Below are 16,927 nucleotides of genomic sequence, written 5' to 3' on the forward strand. Positions count from 1 at the left end.
GCCCAGCTCCGCTGCAGCCCGGCCAGGCCGTGGCCGTCCGGCACGGCTGCAGAGCTGTAATTGCACTGCTGCAGTCATCTAGGGCTGAGGTTCTGGGGATTTTGGAGGCATGTACCAAAGACAGGTGACTTTGCTGCAGGCAAAAAGAAGTAGCGAAAAAGGAAAGGGGATTTCCATTGCAGGGGTTGACTTGGGCTGCCCAGGCATGAGTGGGTTTGACACTGAAGCACTGGCTGGAATTATTTTAGACACAAGAACTCAGAGATAGATAATTTTAATTAAAAAAAAAAAAAGGGAAAAAAAGAACAAAAGAAAGAAAAAATACTTTTTCTTTCCTTTTTCTCTCCTTTTTCTCTCTCTTCTTTTTTTTTTTTTTTTTTCTTTTTCCTGTATAGGGACAGTCCTAAAAAGAGGTTAAACATCAGGGCAACTGAACATGACTTTTCTCATCCTTGGCTGAAAATTCTGTAATGCTTTCTCGTGCTGTGTTGGTGAGAAGCCGCATGCCAGCCTCACATCTCCCTTGCTGCCTGCTCCTCTTGAAACATATTGGGCTGGAGCTGTTCTGGAAGAAAAGAGAAGATGAATGAAAAAAGCCAGGCTAGGCAGGTGTGAAAGCAGGGCAGAGGCAGGGCAGAGCAGAGGGGGCTTGCCTTCTGTCCGAGTCTCAGAGGCTGGGGTGATAGTATGTATGTCCAGAGCTTGTCATGGTATATGCTGAAGATAAAAGCTTAGCATGATCCAAAACCAGGATTGAGGTGTCTTTACAAACTCAATGTAAGAAAAAAACAAACAAAAAAAACCCCTAAAGCCTAAAAAAGAAAATACCCCAAATACCCACACTTGGATCACAGAATCACAGAATATTTTGAGTTGGAAGGGACCCACAAGGATCATCAAGTCCAACTCTTAAGTGAATGACCCACATGGGAATGAAACCCTCAAACCCACATCCTTGGTGTCATTAGCACAGTGCTCTAACCATGTGAGTGAATCCCAGGGTTCATCAGTCACAAGCTGTCTGATGGGAGTGGGGAGGCAGGACCTGAGTGCAGCTGGAGATTTGATGGTCACGTTCCTCATCACCCGCTCTGCACAGCATCACGATTTCACCTGTTGAGTCTGGGCTGTGAGTGTCTGCTGGAGACACAGCATGTGCAGAATGCACCAGCTGGTGGTACTGAGACTCTGCTCAGTACACGGGCCTGAAGGTGCCCTTGTAGGTCAAGCATCAGGGCTGTAATGTAACTTGGGGACTTACTGGCATGAATCCATCAGATGTACCTACAAGATCTTCCTTTAAGTCTGATTACTGTCTCTGAACCTGCTGCAAGTGCCTCTGCCCACCCGTGGCCATCTCCATCCCACAGCATAATGTGATGAACCCAAAGAAGCAGAGGCTTGGCTGGCAGGAGTATGGGGATGAATAAGGAGGGTATGAGAGTGGGACGAGAGAGGAAGAAGAGCTCCCGTAGGACTCTCAGTTTCTTGCTTTTCCTAGTTTTGGGAGTTTTGAAGAACCAGCTTTGTAAATAATGTGAATGGAGATTCTGGTTGTCCTTCATCTAAAATTGCCCACATGATGGTCAGGAATGGAAGGAGGATAAGAGGGTCTGTGCAGGGGCTTACATCCAGCTTTTCTTCAGACTGTAGGTGGTGAGGTGCATGGGGATTACCTGTGATGATGTTTTTCTTTGGACTGTCCAGAGGACTGGAGGTAGTATGCTGATACCAGCCTAGAGGGAAAGGCATTTTTTAAAAAATCTAATGGGAATACCAGAGTTTGTGATTTTTACAATCCTGGAGGTTTAGGTAACTCTCTGAAGCTCCCTTCCTTTCATGCAAAACATCTCTTGAGGAATTGCTTCCTTTCCTCCAGCAAAGCCATCTGGGACCACTTTAGCCAGGGCAGGGCTGTGTTTTCTTGCCCTCTAGCCCCTTTAGTGGGTACTGGCATCCAACTTCAGACACCCAGCCTGGCAGGTGCCCTAGGGAGTGCTCCCAGTCTCCTCAGTCCAAGGCACGGAGGTGGAGTAAGGTGCCCCCTTCTCATCCCAAACCACAACCAGGAGATGCCTGGGAGGCTTTCAGCCCTGGCAGGGCCAGTAACTGCATCCCTGGGAGGGGTTAAGCCAGGTCATGTATGTGCAAGGCTGATTGTATTCCAGACCTATGCTCTAAACCTCCCTGTTTAGCAACGCTGTCGTCAGACAACTTGTTTTCCCGATTCTATAATTACCCTCAGGAGCTTCCCCTCCCCCTCTGGCCGTGTTTTTAACCATTGGACCCAGAAAAGGCAAGCAAAAGGGTCAAAGGCAGAGTGGGACAGAGGAGAAGGGGCTTAGGGAAGAGCAGCCCTGTGGTTGCTGTGCCTTAGAAAACTGCTGTGTAATTTCATTTCTCATTTCTAGAAGGTCAACGGGAGGAAGGCAACTTCCCCAGTAAGAGATCCTGAGGGGCAGGAGCCACTGCCCAGTTACAGTTTCCTTCCTTTTGAGAAATCTGCCTCCCCTCATCCGCCTCCCCCTTTTCCCTGGGCCTGTGTGCATGCAAAAGGTCGTCACTGGCAATTATTACCAGGTCCCAGTGCTGGGTGGAGAGAGGAACTGCTGGCCCTGCCCCGCTGGGCTTGTGCCAGGCTATAGGCACTGTCCTGACAGGGTGTGTAGGTGCTGGGCAGGGCCTCATCCTGCTCCCTGCTCCTGCAGGAGGATGACATGAGTCGCTCCAGCCCATGGCAGCAGATGTTTTTCCAGTGAGTGCTGTGGTGATGAGAGTGAAATGAGGCTGACAAGGCTGGGCACCTCTCCCTGGGTGATGCACCTCTTGTCAGCTAAACAGGGGCTTGGAGACAGGATGGGTGACATCCTGGCCAGGAGGAGAACCTTGGAAAAAGGGACAAGGGGCAGCAGTTGATATGTGGAATGCATTTCTGCACTATGGATGTTGCCTTTTAAAATCTCTCTGCTTGCCAGCTGCCCCTGCCCCAGGTGCCAACGCCTATACTGGTTTTGGCAAAAGGGTGAAGAAAATGGGGAGAGAGCAGAGAGGAGGATGCTGCCTGGGGAATGGTGGCTGCAGTGGCATCTCTATTTGGCTGGACTTCACACTGGTAGAGGAAGGGGGCTGCTGGCTATCCGTGCTTGCTTGTCTTTTGCTGAGGATCAGAGGGGTGTGGGACACGGGTAAGCCTCCTGCATTGAGGTCTACTTGGTGGTGTCATGCTCAGCTTCCCACCTGGTGCTCCTAGGAGCCCTGAACTGAAATCTCAGTCCAAACACATCCTGAAGGATCCTGGCATTACCAAAATAACTTGTGCCCAGGGCTCTTGGAAGCCTGAGGGAGAAGGACAACCAGAGGGCAGTGAGGAAAGGCAAATTTTGTTTGTGCATCTCTGTGTCAGGGGCAGGTTGAGTGTTGCATCCCCTAATTCACCACATGCTTCTTGCAGCATCCCCCTTGCCCACTGCCCCTGCATGGCCCAGTGACCCCAGCAGAGTGACTAGGGCCCCCCCACGTAGAGCCACAGCCACCAGAGCAGGTCACAGCTGCATCACCCACCAGCATGGGTAGAGCACTGCTGGTGCAGTGGGACAGGGGGATCTCCATCCCTGGCAGGCGTTGGCACTGGCCACCAGCATCACGCGCCCTCCCTTGTAGCGACAGTGGTGGCAAATGTGGGGGACCACAGATCGCCCTGGGGAACTGCTGTGGTAGTGACTTCCCAAGCATGGCTTGTGGGGGAAGGCTGCTTCTCTCTTCCAGCCTAGCTGGAGCACGCTTTGAATTTTATCCAACCTCTGACCCACATCTGATAATAATCAAACCATATTTGTTACAACAACAAGGCTCGTTAGGAGGCTGGCTCCGCTCGGGGTGGGGGGGAGGAGACAGCACTTAGTTAATGCCAATGACCTCATCTCATGTGATGTCATTCAAAGGAAAAACACTGAAGTCACTCACATATGGCTCAGCCTGGGGTTTTTCAGCCCATAAAGCTTCAGATTTTCAAAGGCACAATGCATGCCCCCCCTTCTCTCCCCCGCTTACTATAATCCTGAATGATTTTCTGGAGGCCTGGGCTCAGACCAATAAACTCGTAAGGAGCTGTGTGGAGATGTATTAAGGAGTCCTGCGGGTGGGAAGCAAGGGACAAGTAATTTTCTCCCCCAGAACAAATGCAAAGAAGAAAATACATCACTCCCCAGCTGCTTCAGAGGCCGCTAGAGATGGATAGACCCCCAGTGAGACCAGGAAAGGCCATTCCTACGTGTCCCCTCTTGCTGGAGTTTTGCACGTGAGAAGGTTTTGGCAGATGTCTCCTCCAGACCATGGTCCTGCTTTGCTGGGACCAGGCAGATAACTCCATCTGACATGGCCACGCACAGGTGTGAGCAGCCCAGTGCCAGCAGCCCCTTTTCCTGCCAGCTGTTGGGACCCACTCATCTCCAGCTGTTTGGGACCACTCCAGGATGAGCATCCTCCTGTGTGGTGCTCTCAGTGGAGATATTAAGGGACAAGATGAGCTGGTCATTAGGGACCTGCTGTCCCCTGCAGAAGCCCGGGAGAAGTTATTTAATCGTTTGTAGCTCTCGGGAAACTGAGATCACGGCATTGCCTTTCCTGGTGCTGGGGTTCAGAGTTAAACATCGCCCAGGGGATGCACGTTGGTCCTGCCAGGAGCCGCTGCGGGGAGGGGGTGCAGCCGTGCGGTGCCTTCACGGTACGAGCAGCAGCAGGGAGCCGGGATGGAGGGTGGTGCTGCATCCCCGCTTCGTTGTGGGGGTTTGATCGCACACCGCCCTGGCAGGTGCTACAATGAGGTGTGGGCATGAGCTTCCTCCCACCGCCTTCCCGTGCCTGTATTAACTGCGCGGGGCCGAAGCCGGCGTGGTGCAGCCATCCATCTCCCGCCGCGGCCGCTCGCTGCGGGGGTCTTTGGTAGGCGAGAAAATCGCGGTTGCGCCTTTAAGCAGGGAGCGAAGCATATGTCAGCCCGGCGTTGTGCTGCGTGTCTGTGTGCTGAGTAAGGAATGCGGCCGCATGCCTGACCCGTTAGCTATGAGCGCGCTACGGGCGCGCAGCGAGCGCGGCGGCGGATGGGGCGGCTGCTCCCGGGCTGAGCTCACTCGGGCTGGAGCGGGCGGCCAAGAGGGGGGCGGCCGGGGAAAGGGGGCCACGCCGAGCCCCCTACCCCGCTCGGCTTTTTTTTAATGGTTTTTATTTTTTCAGCCTGAAGGCTGGAGCCGGGGGGAGGCTGGCGCTGCTCTGCCGCAGGGGCGCTTTTTTGGTTTTTTCAGTATTTTGTTTGCCCGCCAGCTGTTGTTTGGCGGCGGTGAGAGGTGCCCCCGCGAGCCGCAGCGCAGCTGCCTGGATGCCCGTGGATGTAATGATTGCTCCCTCCGAGGACCAGTTCTGGACAGACATGCGCGAAGGGCAGATGAAGCTGAAAATAAGGGTGCGGAGGATGAAGGAGAGCAGGGACAAGAGAGGTTTGTCAGCCGGCCCGGCGCCTTTCCTTCCGATGGGGACGGAGCGGGAAGAGGGGGCTGCGCCGCGGGAGCCCTGCTTTGCCCGGGGGCCGGAGATCGCCTTTGCCGAGCGGCCGGCGGGGAGCGGAGCGCGGTGCTGGCGGTACAAAGAGCGCACACGGGCAGCTGGCGAGCGGGGAGCTGGAAGCGAGCGGGGAGCGTGCGGAGGGGAGCGGAGCGGAGCGATGGCCGGTGCCCAGCTAGGGGCGATGTGCGCGGCGCTGGCGGAGGCGGCCGGGCTGGGACAGGAGCTGCACGGAAGGGCAGCTCCTTCAGGCAGGTGAGCGGCTGCCTGCAGCGGGCAGAGGCATCTGCAGCGGCCCCGGCGCTAGGCAGCCCTCCCACCCGATGCGGGATCCGGTGAGACTGGCTGGCCGCGGGGACCGCTCCGGGCTCCCCTGAACCCTTCGCCATCTAGGCAAGCTTGGCGAGGGCACGGACGGAGCCGAGGAGGAAAAGAGGAAAGCTGCGGGAGCCAGGAGGATCTGCCGCCAGCATCTCGGCGCTCTCGGACGCCGGGCTGCGGAGCCGGAGGCGGGGGGGCACCGGGCAGAGGAGAGTGCGCGGGGCAAGGACGGGCGGGGACGGCGGGGAGAACAAGGGGCCATCGGCTGAGAGCGCTGCGCTGCTGCCCGCACCCCGGCAGCTGCCCGCCGGAGCCATTTCGCTTCACCAGCGCTGCCCTGCCTGCCCATTTTGGGTGGTTTCTTTCAGAAAGGGGTTTTGCAGTGTTTCCACCCCCCAGTGTCAGGGCGAAGGGCACGCGGAGGAAGGGGATATTAAGTGGAGCAGCTTAAAAATATGCCGAGCCTGGGATGACCTAGATTACCGAAGGATTGAATCAAGCAACTTCCCCTCCATCACCACTTAAAATGGGAGGCTGCTAAAAGTGCTTGACAGGTTTTTGTGGCATGAAGCACATAACCCAGTGATGGTGTCATTAGTAATAAGTCACTCCTGGAAATGACACATTTTTCTTTACTTAGAACGAGTAAGGCTGGTCCAAAGCAGGCACAGTCACCAGAGGAAAATCAAGCTCAACAGCTCAAGGAGTGTGTCCGTGGTTGTGTAGGTGGAGGGCTTCCTTTCTTGTGCTTTTCCTTTTTTAAAAGATGTTTTCAGTTTCTTTGGGAGAATGGGAGCAGGGTCTGGGACCAGCCTGCAAGGCATGGGGGGCTGGCACAGGTTGGGAGGCAGCAGGGCACTGTAGCAGCAGATGGACAGAGGCTGTTCGGGGTGACCGTAGGGGAAACAGGGAATGCACATGCATCCAGAATAGGGCTGATTCATTGGCTTTCTCATCCCCACTGCCTGGAAAAAAAAATGAGCCAACAGTGGGGTGATGAAATTTTGTTCCAAATGAGGGGATGGTGAAACCTGGGCAGGGGAGTGGAAAAAGAGAGTGGTTGAAAACTGGACATCTCTCTCCAATGCTCTGATGTGGAAGGACATAAAAGAGCATCAGCCAGGAGAGGGCAAGCTGGGCAGGCTGCAGAGCACCAGAATTTCACCAGGCTTGTGGGAAGGATGTGCAAACAAATGGGCTGTGTCCACATCAGCCATTGCTGGGAGGGATGGGGAAAATCAAAGGGGACTACAGTACCAGGGAAACAGTGAGGGTGGAAGCAGGGGGAAATTCAGGCACATCCCAGGCAGCAGGAAATGCTGACAAAGCCCCAGAGCTCCCCGGAGCTGTGAGTAAGGATGGCAGTAAGCAGTGTTTCATCATGCTGCCCAGCTTAGCTGCCGGCACCGACAGGCTCCCACCCAGCACCAGAGTCAGGGAGATGGCGTTTTGCAAAGAGGGATTTTCCCAGCGGCTCAGGGGATTGATTTGCAGCTTGCCGGGCCCCTCCATTTTCTGTTCTTCAATTCAGCCTGCAGCAGAGAGGCTCGGCCGAGCACTCGGGCTCATTGTCATAAGAAGTCTGAGCATGATTTAGGTGAGAGCTGGGGTTTTGTAGGTACCCCCCAGCTCTTGTCATCTCCTGCTGTACCTCAGTTCAGCAAGGTGCTTTAACACTTGGGGATGATGGGTCAGGGTGCTGGGAGCAGCATGCCCCCAAGGGGCTGGGCTGATGAAGAGGGGGCATCCAAGCACCATCCTGGCCACCAAGACAAGGCAGCAGTGAGGGAGCCGTGCCGGCGTGGCGGCTGCTCCAGCAGCAAGCCGAGGCGCGTGCTCGCTTGCATGCCCCGCTGCTCCTTGCCACGTGCCGCCCTGGCAGCAGCTCTCAGCCACCACAGGCATTTTAATGAGAGCCGGGCAGAGCCCGGCCTCTCTCAGCCCCCTCAGCTTCCAGGAGCTTTAGCGGGCAGAGGGTCTCCAGCACAAGCACAGGCACAAAACTCATTGGTGGGGCTGCGGGCTGCCGCAAAACCTCTGGCAGCTGCTTGGGGAGCCTGTCTCTGAACAGCTCCGGCTGCTGCTCTCTAACTCTCATTATTGCAGCGATCAGGGTGGGCTGTAAAACACATTTTTAATACTCCTGAAGGTCTCCTTTTAGCTTCCGGTGTGAGAGCTGGGGGTGAGGAGTGGGGTGTGGCAGCTGCTGGCCCAGGGAGGATTTCCAGCTCTGGATCCCCTCGTCCTTGCTGCCACAAACTGATGGCACAGCAGTGTGACATGTTGCCTCTTCCCTGTTTCCTGGTGGGGACCTTTGAGCCTGCAATGTACAAGGGAGGTTGCTGAACAGGACATGCTGCTCAGTGTGTCTTTAGGGGAACTTCTGTGAGACTTGTGGGGCTGGGGATGTTCAAGATGCATGTGGCTCTCTTGAAGAGCAATTTTGGGGTGAGGCAGGTGCACTGGGCAGCCCTTTCGCAGCTTCTTGCAATCAGCAGGGCACAGGATCAAGGCCAGAGCTGTTGGGTTGTTTCAGAGGTCTGAAGGAAGTGGTGAGTCCATGGGGCTGGAGATGAATGTGCAGAGTGCAGCCATCAGAGCAAGGTGTGAGAGGCTTTTCAAGCCCCAGCTCCACTTTACACCTCCAGCCTAGATAGATGGCCTCAGTGCAGGGAGGGACACAGGGAACAACAGGGAGCTAGGATATCCATCCTTTGTGTATTCCACACCTTCCTTTTATCCTCAGCAGTGCCTCTGTTAACATCTCATGCAGCTTAACGGATTGTAAATCTCTAAAGCGGAGTCTTACCACCGGAAGGAAAATAATGCCAGGAAAATAATGCCGCACTACGTCCTTGTCACTAGCCAGGACTTTGTCACCTTCCATGTCACCTTCTCTGCACCACCACTGCTGCCCAGCCTTGGCGGAGAAGGGCACAGTGCAACTCTCAGGTGACACATTTTGCCTGCGATGTTGTCAGTGACCCAGCTATGACTAGGATGTCCCTAGAGACCATCTGAAGGTGACAGCCAGGGCAGTGGAGGGTTCCCCAGTTATGTCAGGGTCCCAGCTCAGCAGTGCAGTAATCTCCTTCCATGCCTGTGTTTTTGTTCATTTTGGTCTTGGCCGTAGGCAGACACTGGTGCAGGGACTGGCAAAGGGCCTCCTCACAGTGCAGTTGCTGCTGGAGGGGAGGAGTCACCCGGCTCCCAACTGCTGCAGCAGTGCAGGTACCACAGGAGCCTGCTCAAAGATGCTGCTGGCATCTTCCCCCTGGCCTGATGGACGGGCTCGAGGAAGATTCCCAGGCTGTTTGCATTCCCTCTGCAGCATCTGTTCTCACAATAAATTCAGTTTCACTGGGAGGTTATCATAGATGTTCAACTGGAAAATGCATAGAGGGGAAGGCCTGGCAAAGACGGGGATAGGGGAGAAGTTGTTGTGTTTTCCCCTCTCCTCTGTTTGACAGAAGGGCCATGCAGAGCAGGGCTGGGGCTGGCCCACGGGGGTCTCTGCAGGGCACAGCAGGAGGTGGAAGGGTGGTCAGCACCCTGTGAGTGAAACCTCGGGTGGGGGAGATACAAGGTCTCTGTTGTACTCTTCTGGCACTAAGTTGCTGCAACACCCTGTGCCTCAGTGTGATTTTCACTTCCAGGAGGGTGATTTTCACTTCCTAGGCCTCTCAGAACCTACCTGATGCTGGTTCTTGGCTACTCTTTCCTCCAATTTCAGCAGCAGCAGTGAAAGCATCCCCACATTTGTTCTGGTTCCAGTTCCCACTTCCTTTCCAGTTCCCACTTCTCTTCCTGGGTACCATCTCTGCCTCAGGTAATTGCGGTAGGCAGGCAGACAGTGTTTTTTCCAGAAAATGGTTTTGAGAGCCCTCCATGTAGAGCCACGAGCAGCTCACTGGGCCATGCCACACAAGGACCAGTTGGTTCCCAACAAGCCCTCACTAGTGTAGGGGAGCATCCAGAAGAAACCAGAGATCCCCAAACACCCACTCCATGACAGAGACAAATCCTTCCTCAGCTTAATTCCACACATGCCAAAAGAAATGGTGCTCCTGGCACCAGCTTTGCAAGTAAAAGAGGAAAGGCTAGAACTGATGGTACCCTGGCTCCTCACCTCATTGGGCTCTGCTGCTCTCTCCCAGCAAAATCAGGGATCCGTGGCCTGGGCATAGAGGGGAGGAAAGCCCAGGTATCAGCTGGAGCCCAGACAGGGACATTCCCTGCCTTTGGGATTGTTTGAAGAGCTGCTTCCCTTCTAAAAATGAAGGGCATGCTGGAGCAGCCGCTGCAGGGTGGGGTGAGCGTCGCTTCCATGTTGGGATGGTGTCAAGTACCCGGCCCCATCTGTAGGGTTTCCCCCAAGCCCAAGCTGCCCTCAGCAGCTGCAAGTATGGGGGAGATGAGGACAGGTGGGCTGGGAGCATGCCTGGACCCCCGGACACAGGGTTGAGGCTTTGCTTAGGACAAGAGAGGTGAGTTATGGGCATCATTTCAGCTGCCAGCATCCTCCAGTTGTGGTAGCCTGCCCAGGTAGGCACTGCAGCTGAGGGTGCTGCTGCCCTCTACAAACACCCCTGCCTGCTTCACAAGCCCCTCAGCTCCAGCCTGGACTTCCCCAGTCCGGGCCGGCAGAGGATCTGCTGCCGGCTGAGTGTGGTGGGGGCGGGCAATGCAGAGAGAGCAGCATGCCCTGACCTGCTTGAACTATGAGATCACCAGAAAGAGTCATACAAATCCATCCACTGCCCTGGGCAGCTCCTGATGGATGTGAGTGCAAGAGGCTGGGCACCCATAGACCAGAGCAGGCAGTGATCCCTGGGGCTGCATTTGTGTGCGCCCTGCTCCCCAAAAATGTGCCGTGTTCCTTCAGAAAAATTCTCACGTTGTTTCACACAAGCCTGGGGTCAGATCTGTGCCCTGCTCAAACTCAAGGCTTCTCTAGGGGCAACTGAAGGAAACCCATGGGGTTTCTGCACCAGCATCCCCCAAGGCATCAGCTCGGGGCAAAGCAGGGAGGTCACATGTGTCCATGCAAGAGCTCTGGCCAATGATGGACAGTCCTTGGCAATGGGGACACAGTGCAGGGATGAGCAGTAACCAGAGCTATGCTGCACCTGTGCTGGGCCTCCTGCTTTTGCTCTGATTTAATGTCCCAGTTGAGAGGTGATGTCATTTTGGAGGGAGCCAGAGAAAAGGAAGTGCTGGAAAAGATAAGGTGCTTTAACTCTACCCCTCCTGTCTTGACTGCTTGACTGGGTTTTGAAGCTGGGAGATGTGTTAGCTGCCAGACAGGAAAACAAAAGAGAGGGGAGGAAAGAGGTTTGTTGAAGGATACCTTCCCCTTAGGCCAGTGGGAGCTGACACCAGGAGGTGCTGAGGTGGATTGTGATGGAGAACCTTGGATGTTTCCAAGTGGTGTGACCATGATTTGGTGCACTGCTTTGGCTTCTCCATCACCTTCATCTCACAAATATGTCAGATGGGTTGTCTGCAGCACCAGTCGTGCCTCTCTAGAGGGTGGGTGCCACACCAGCAGCCAGAAGGGTGCTCCAAGAGGATCAGCAGAAATGTTGCCAAAGTGCTGAAGAAGGTAAATTGAGAATGTGCCAAGGCTGCCCTGCTTCCAAAGGGGAGAGGGACTGGCTCGTTAAAAGGTCTTGTTTAACTGCAGAGATGGGCCAGGGATTCTCACGGTGCTCAGTCCAGGGACTTGGGCTTTCAAAAGGATCTTGTGGGAGCATCCTGTCCCTTTGACAAAGGCAGTCAAGCCCCCAAGTCCTCTCTGCCCTTTGGGTGATGTCAAGCTGCATCTGCTCATTCGCATGACTGGGAAAACTTCAAGGGAAACTTGAGGCAGATATGACTCAAGCTCCTCTCCATTGCATGGAGTTGCCACCCAGATGTCCTCAGCTGGAGGGGAGTGAAATTAGGACACTGCTAGCCAGACCTAGCTCTACCCTAGAGTACGGGATCAGCGAGTGAGAGCAAATCAGGATCACCAGTGGTCTTATGCAACTGTGCAGGACATGCAACAGCAGGGGTTTTCCAGCTTCCCTTGCTGCCCGCGTGCAAGCAGGGCAAGGCTTGCACCCCTGCTCAAGCTTTCAGGACCGGCTCTGAGGCTTTTGACCATGCCAGACACTGTGACAATAGCTCTGGCTGTCACATACCAGCTACTGCAACCTCAGCTGGGGATTTTCTTTCAACACCGGGCTTCAAGATGCTCAAGCTGAGTGTGACTGCCCAGCAGTTTGGTGCAGTAACCTGGACACTGCTTGCTGTCACATTCAGCAAGGTCAGAGCATGAAAAACAGCAGTGGCCTGCAAGGATCATTATGCCACCATGGTGTGGCAGAAATCATGGGCTTGGCAGGGCTGGGCAGAGGAGGCATCTCTCAGAAATCATGCTGTATAAGTGTAGCCAATGCAGCAAGGTTTGGGCTGACCTCCCAGACTCAGGAGCTTTGCATCTCAGTGGGCTTGCTTGTCGTCATCCTGCCCTGATGGATTTTGCTATCAAAAGGTGACCCTGTCCTCAGAATAGTAGGGGGCCAAAAAGAGGACTGTCTCTTCCTGTTATTTGTCTGAATGAAGTTGAGAAGAGCCAACTTCATTGGAGAGGGTGTGGGATGCCTCACATGTGCATTAATATCCAGCTGTGACAGGGAAAAATCAGAGCTAGTTCTCCATTCCTTTCTCCGTGTGTGCATCACAGTGATCACAATGTATGTGCACTGGTTAGTGGTGGCTTGTTGCTCCTGGACGCTCTGTTCTCAGGGCTGCAGGGTTATCACCACTGTGTCCCCAGTGCCGGGTACTGATGACCTCAGCCTTGCTGCCCAAGCTCAATGTCCCCATTTTTTCCACAGGAGGCTTTGCCACCTTCTCATCCTGCTTCCCAGGGCTCTGCGAGGGGAAGCCCGCTGCCATCCTGCCAATGAGCATCTCCCAGCCATGCTTACCTGTGGCCAACGTTGGCCCCACGCGCATCCTGCCACATCTCTACCTGGGCTCCCAGAAGGATGTCCTGAACAAGGTACAGCCCGCTGAGGGAACACGTCTGCCCTGTCCCACTGGGGACCCCAGTCATGCAGAGGGGTGAAAGTATTAAGGATTCCTCTCCTTCCCAGTGGGAAGGCTACATAGTGCCCTTTAAAAGGTGCCAGAAAGGCTGTGCTGTGATGTCACACCAGGTAAAGAATTTTGCTTAAAGGAGAAGTAATGATGAGCAGAAAGAAAAGGAATTACAGTTAAAGTGCTGCCAAACATCTGCCTACTGCAGCCCTGAGGGAGCCAGCCAGGCATCCTCATCCATAGCAGGTGAGGAGGGAGAGGGAGCATGACAACAGACTGGAGTTGGAGACAGAAAGGAGGGAGTGGGAAATTATGTACAGGTAGTAGAAGGAAATGAAAGAAAAAAATTACAAGAATGTGAGCCTGGGAGCTGGACTGGCTCCATCAAGCCCGCTGTAAGGGCAGGAACCAGCCACTGGAGAGCTAGGGCTGAAATCCTGGGACCGAAATCCTGAGAAGCCGATGCCAGGTGGGGAAATTGATGGTTTCCTTCCCTCCCCACCTCCTTGGAGGGTATTGTGCATGTTTTGGAACTGTGTTTTCTGCCATCCCCACAATGTGGCCACGTGCTGGAGAAGAGAAACATGGCCCACGCAAGGCCTCCACCCTTGACCTCACTCTGTTGCCTATGGATAGAGCATATTCTGGCCACATTGGTTAACACAGGGTTCTACCCGTGCCTCACTTCACTCTGTTGGTGAGGTGTCTCCTTTCTCCCTCAGCTGATACTTTCACAGCTTTCAGACAGAGTTTTTGCTAATTTTCTTTCTTTAGTTGTCCTATTTCTCTAATACTGGGATTATGTTGGGTTTTCTCCTCTGGAACCCCTTTACAGGTGTCTTTGGCCTTGCTCACTTTACTTGGACCAAAACAAAGATCTGCTGAGGCTCAAACCTGTGTCATCTAAATTGACACAACCTTTTCAGCTGTCTCTGCTGTATTATCATCAACTAGGCCGAGGCAGCACTAGGAGACCCACAGGAGGAAATGCTGGGATGGGAAAAGGCAGGGAGTGTGCATGGCATGGCAGATGTTCAGTATGTGCTGTGGGCTGAACTCAGCTGATCATTTGATTGCTTCTTTCCCACCAGGACCTGATGACACAGAACGGGATAAGCTATGTCCTAAATGCCAGCAACTCCTGTCCCAAGCCAGACTTCATCTGTGATAGTCACTTCATGCGCATTCCTGTCAATGACAACTACTGTGAGAAGCTGCTTCCCTGGCTGGACAAGTCCATTGAATTCATTGGTGAGCTTTTCTTATGGTTGCAGATCCTCCGATTCTCAGCCTTCACAACCTGAACTCTTCTGTCCTCCCTGGTCTTGCTCCCAGCAGCTGTTGTCCTCTCAGACAAAGGGGCTGAGGGTTGTGGAGGGAGGCTAGAACCATGGTGCTCACCATCGTTGTTCTCTCTGTTTCCTCTGCCGTGCTCCAGACAAAGCTAAGGTGTCCAGCTGCCAGGTGATTGTGCACTGCTTGGCTGGGATCTCCCGGTCAGCCACCATTGCCATCGCCTACATCATGAAGACCATGGGTATGTCATCAGATGATGCTTACAGGTGAGTTTTCCCCTGGGAGTAGTGGGGGGTTATGCCAGGATGCTTCACTCCAGGGAGGGAAAGCAGGGTGAGCCCAGAAGGAGAGGTTCAGGCCTCCTTGATGCTCTGTCTTGCCTTGGCTGGGGCCCAGTGAAACCAAACCAAACCAAACCAAACCAAACCTGCCCTCATAAAATGCATGCAACAAGGAATGGTTGGGAGTGGTAAAACAGAGTGGGGAGGCAGTCCCATCTTTAATCCTGGGGCATCCCAGCGCCCCATGGTTCCACAAAATCCTTTTCTTTGGTCAGTCCGATCAGAAGGTTCTCAATGATGCCTCTTTTCCCTAGAGAGGCTGAGAAAGTAGGGGTGAGCCACTGAAAGACCAAGCACCAATGGGGCTGTCTCTCCCTTTCGGCAGGTTCGTTAAGGACCGTCGCCCTTCCATCTCGCCCAACTTCAACTTCCTGGGCCAGCTCCTGGAGTACGAGAGGAGCCTGAAGCTCCTCAAGGCCCTGAAGTCAAAGGGCGACTGGGGCGAGGGGGACGCCCAGCAGGACCCAGCAGAGGTGGCTGAGAGCAGCCGGCAACCCCCAACACCTACCTCAGAGAAGGCCGAGGATGTGCCGAGGAGCGCCGGCTCGGCATCCCCCACCAGTGACCCCGAGCGGCAGGGCGGGACCCCAAAGGTCCTGTCACCCACCAGCCTGCAGCAGGGGCTCAACGGCTTGCACCTCTCCTCCGAGCGCATCCAGGACACCAACCGCCTGAAACGCTCCTTCTCCCTGGACATCAAGTCCGCCTACTCCCCCGGCCTGCGGCAGGACCCCCCCGGGCCCCCTGGACCTGGGGAAGCCCCCAAACTCTGCAAGCTGGACAGCCCCTCGGGCTCGGGCAGCCTCAGCCCCTTCTCCCCAGGGCCGGACAGCCCCGACCGGCCCACGGGGCCCGAGCTCCTGCTGGAGGCCAAGGTGAGGCAGCGGCGGAAGCACCGGCACGCAGCGGGCTCGCCGGCCCACGGGCTCAGCCTCAACGTCGGCGGGACCTGCGCCACACGCAAGAGCCCCGGCGCCGAGGACGGGCTGCCGCCGCGGCTCGGCCAGGCGCCCGCCGCGCCCGGCGCCGCCACCGCCACCGCTGTCTGGAGCGGGGTGCACCTGGAGTCCCCCGGCGCTGCCCCCGGCGAGGCGGGCTGGTACTTCGGCAAGGACTCCGGCGGCGCGGGCGGCGGCGGCGGGGGCCTGTTCCCCAGCGCCGGCCCGTACCCGCCGCCCTTCGGCTGCGGCGCGGTGGCGGCGGGATGTGAGATCAGACTGAGGGACAAGGCGCGGGCCGAGCCACGGGACGGGCGGCACAGCTGGCATGAGGAGGCCGGCGCCGAGAAGCAATTCAAGCGGAGGAGCTGCCAGATGGAGTTCGAGGAGACCATGTCTGAGGGCAGGGCTCGGGAAGAGCTGGGCAAAATCAGCAAACAGTCCAGCTTTTCGGGCAGCATGGAGATCATCGAGGTGTCCTGACACTCACCCGGGGTGCCTGGAGACCCGGGGCGGGCTGGGGCGGGGGGATATTTAAGCTGGGGGGAGCGGGAAGAGGGGCGGCGGGGTCGGGGGTGTATTTATACTTGCGCGTGCATTTTCGGGGGCGCAAGCGCTGAAACCGAAGCGAAGGTGGACGAGTCTTTCCAGAGTCGGGAAACATAGCGGCGGATGCTTAGTGTCCCTCCTGCACTCCCCCTGGTCCTTTTCCGCCCGTCCTCAGGGCGCCCCAGCCCTCAGAGATCCGCACTCAAAATTTGGGCCTAAAACTCAAGTGGGAAGAGGCAGGGGTTGCAATTTTGGCTGTGGTGATGGGGCACAGCACCTGGAGGGGGGACCACAGCTGCCCCTTCCCTGCACCCTGGTGCACTAAGCATGCTCCCCTATGTTTCTCTGGCTAAGTATCCTAAAAATGCTGCACTGGAGCAGCCCTATACATATATAAATATATATTATATATAATATAAAGAAAAAACCCGAAAACACACACACAAAAGAAAAGGTAAATGGTTTTACTGCAATTTTTATTGAGACGTAAATAATATTTCAATTTTTTTGTTTTGTTTTTAATTTATTGAAGCTGTTCATTCTGGCAATGATTTGCAGACAATGTGGGGCGGTACTTTCAGCTCTATTTTTACTGTGTATGGTATTTAAATCTGAAATACGAGTTTCTAAGCAATATCTGAGGCCTGTGGCTCCTTCTATAGTTAATGTCCACAACATAGATTTCCCCCCTTCTCTCTGGGTATACCAACAAGGGGACAGGAGACTCTTCCGGGCACTTTTTCTAGAAATGAACAAGTAAACGAGCAAACCATAAAACCTTCTTATGACACAAACTGAGCCAGAAAACTCTTCTGGAAGCTGCTGCCTCTTCTTCCC

General features: G+C 55.0%; 1 protein-coding gene across 5 annotated transcripts in view; it reads left to right on the forward strand.

Moving 5' to 3' along the window:
• DUSP8 (dual specificity phosphatase 8) overlaps positions 1–16,063 on the forward strand; it is a 40,864-nt gene extending 24,801 nt beyond the window's left edge. For 4 of the 5 annotated variants that reach the window (XM_063398184.1, XM_063398187.1, XM_063398186.1 and 1 more), the window contains exons 4-7: positions 12,762–12,928; positions 14,058–14,217; positions 14,405–14,528; positions 14,929–16,063. In XM_063398184.1, the coding sequence (XP_063254254.1) occupies positions 12,762–12,928; positions 14,058–14,217; positions 14,405–14,528; positions 14,929–16,024 (1,547 nt within the window). In that variant the 3' untranslated portion in view covers positions 16,025–16,063. Of the gene's footprint in view, positions 1–5,057; positions 5,493–12,761; positions 12,929–14,057; positions 14,218–14,404; positions 14,529–14,928 lie in introns of those variants that run through there. The other variant, XM_063398188.1, reaches the window with a different exon arrangement.
• The last annotated feature ends 864 nt before the right edge of the window (positions 16,064–16,927 follow it).

The sequence above is a fragment of the Prinia subflava genome, chromosome 5 (assembly GCF_021018805.1).
Source record: "Prinia subflava isolate CZ2003 ecotype Zambia chromosome 5, Cam_Psub_1.2, whole genome shotgun sequence".
Classification (NCBI taxonomy): domain Eukaryota; kingdom Metazoa; phylum Chordata; class Aves; order Passeriformes; family Cisticolidae; genus Prinia; species Prinia subflava.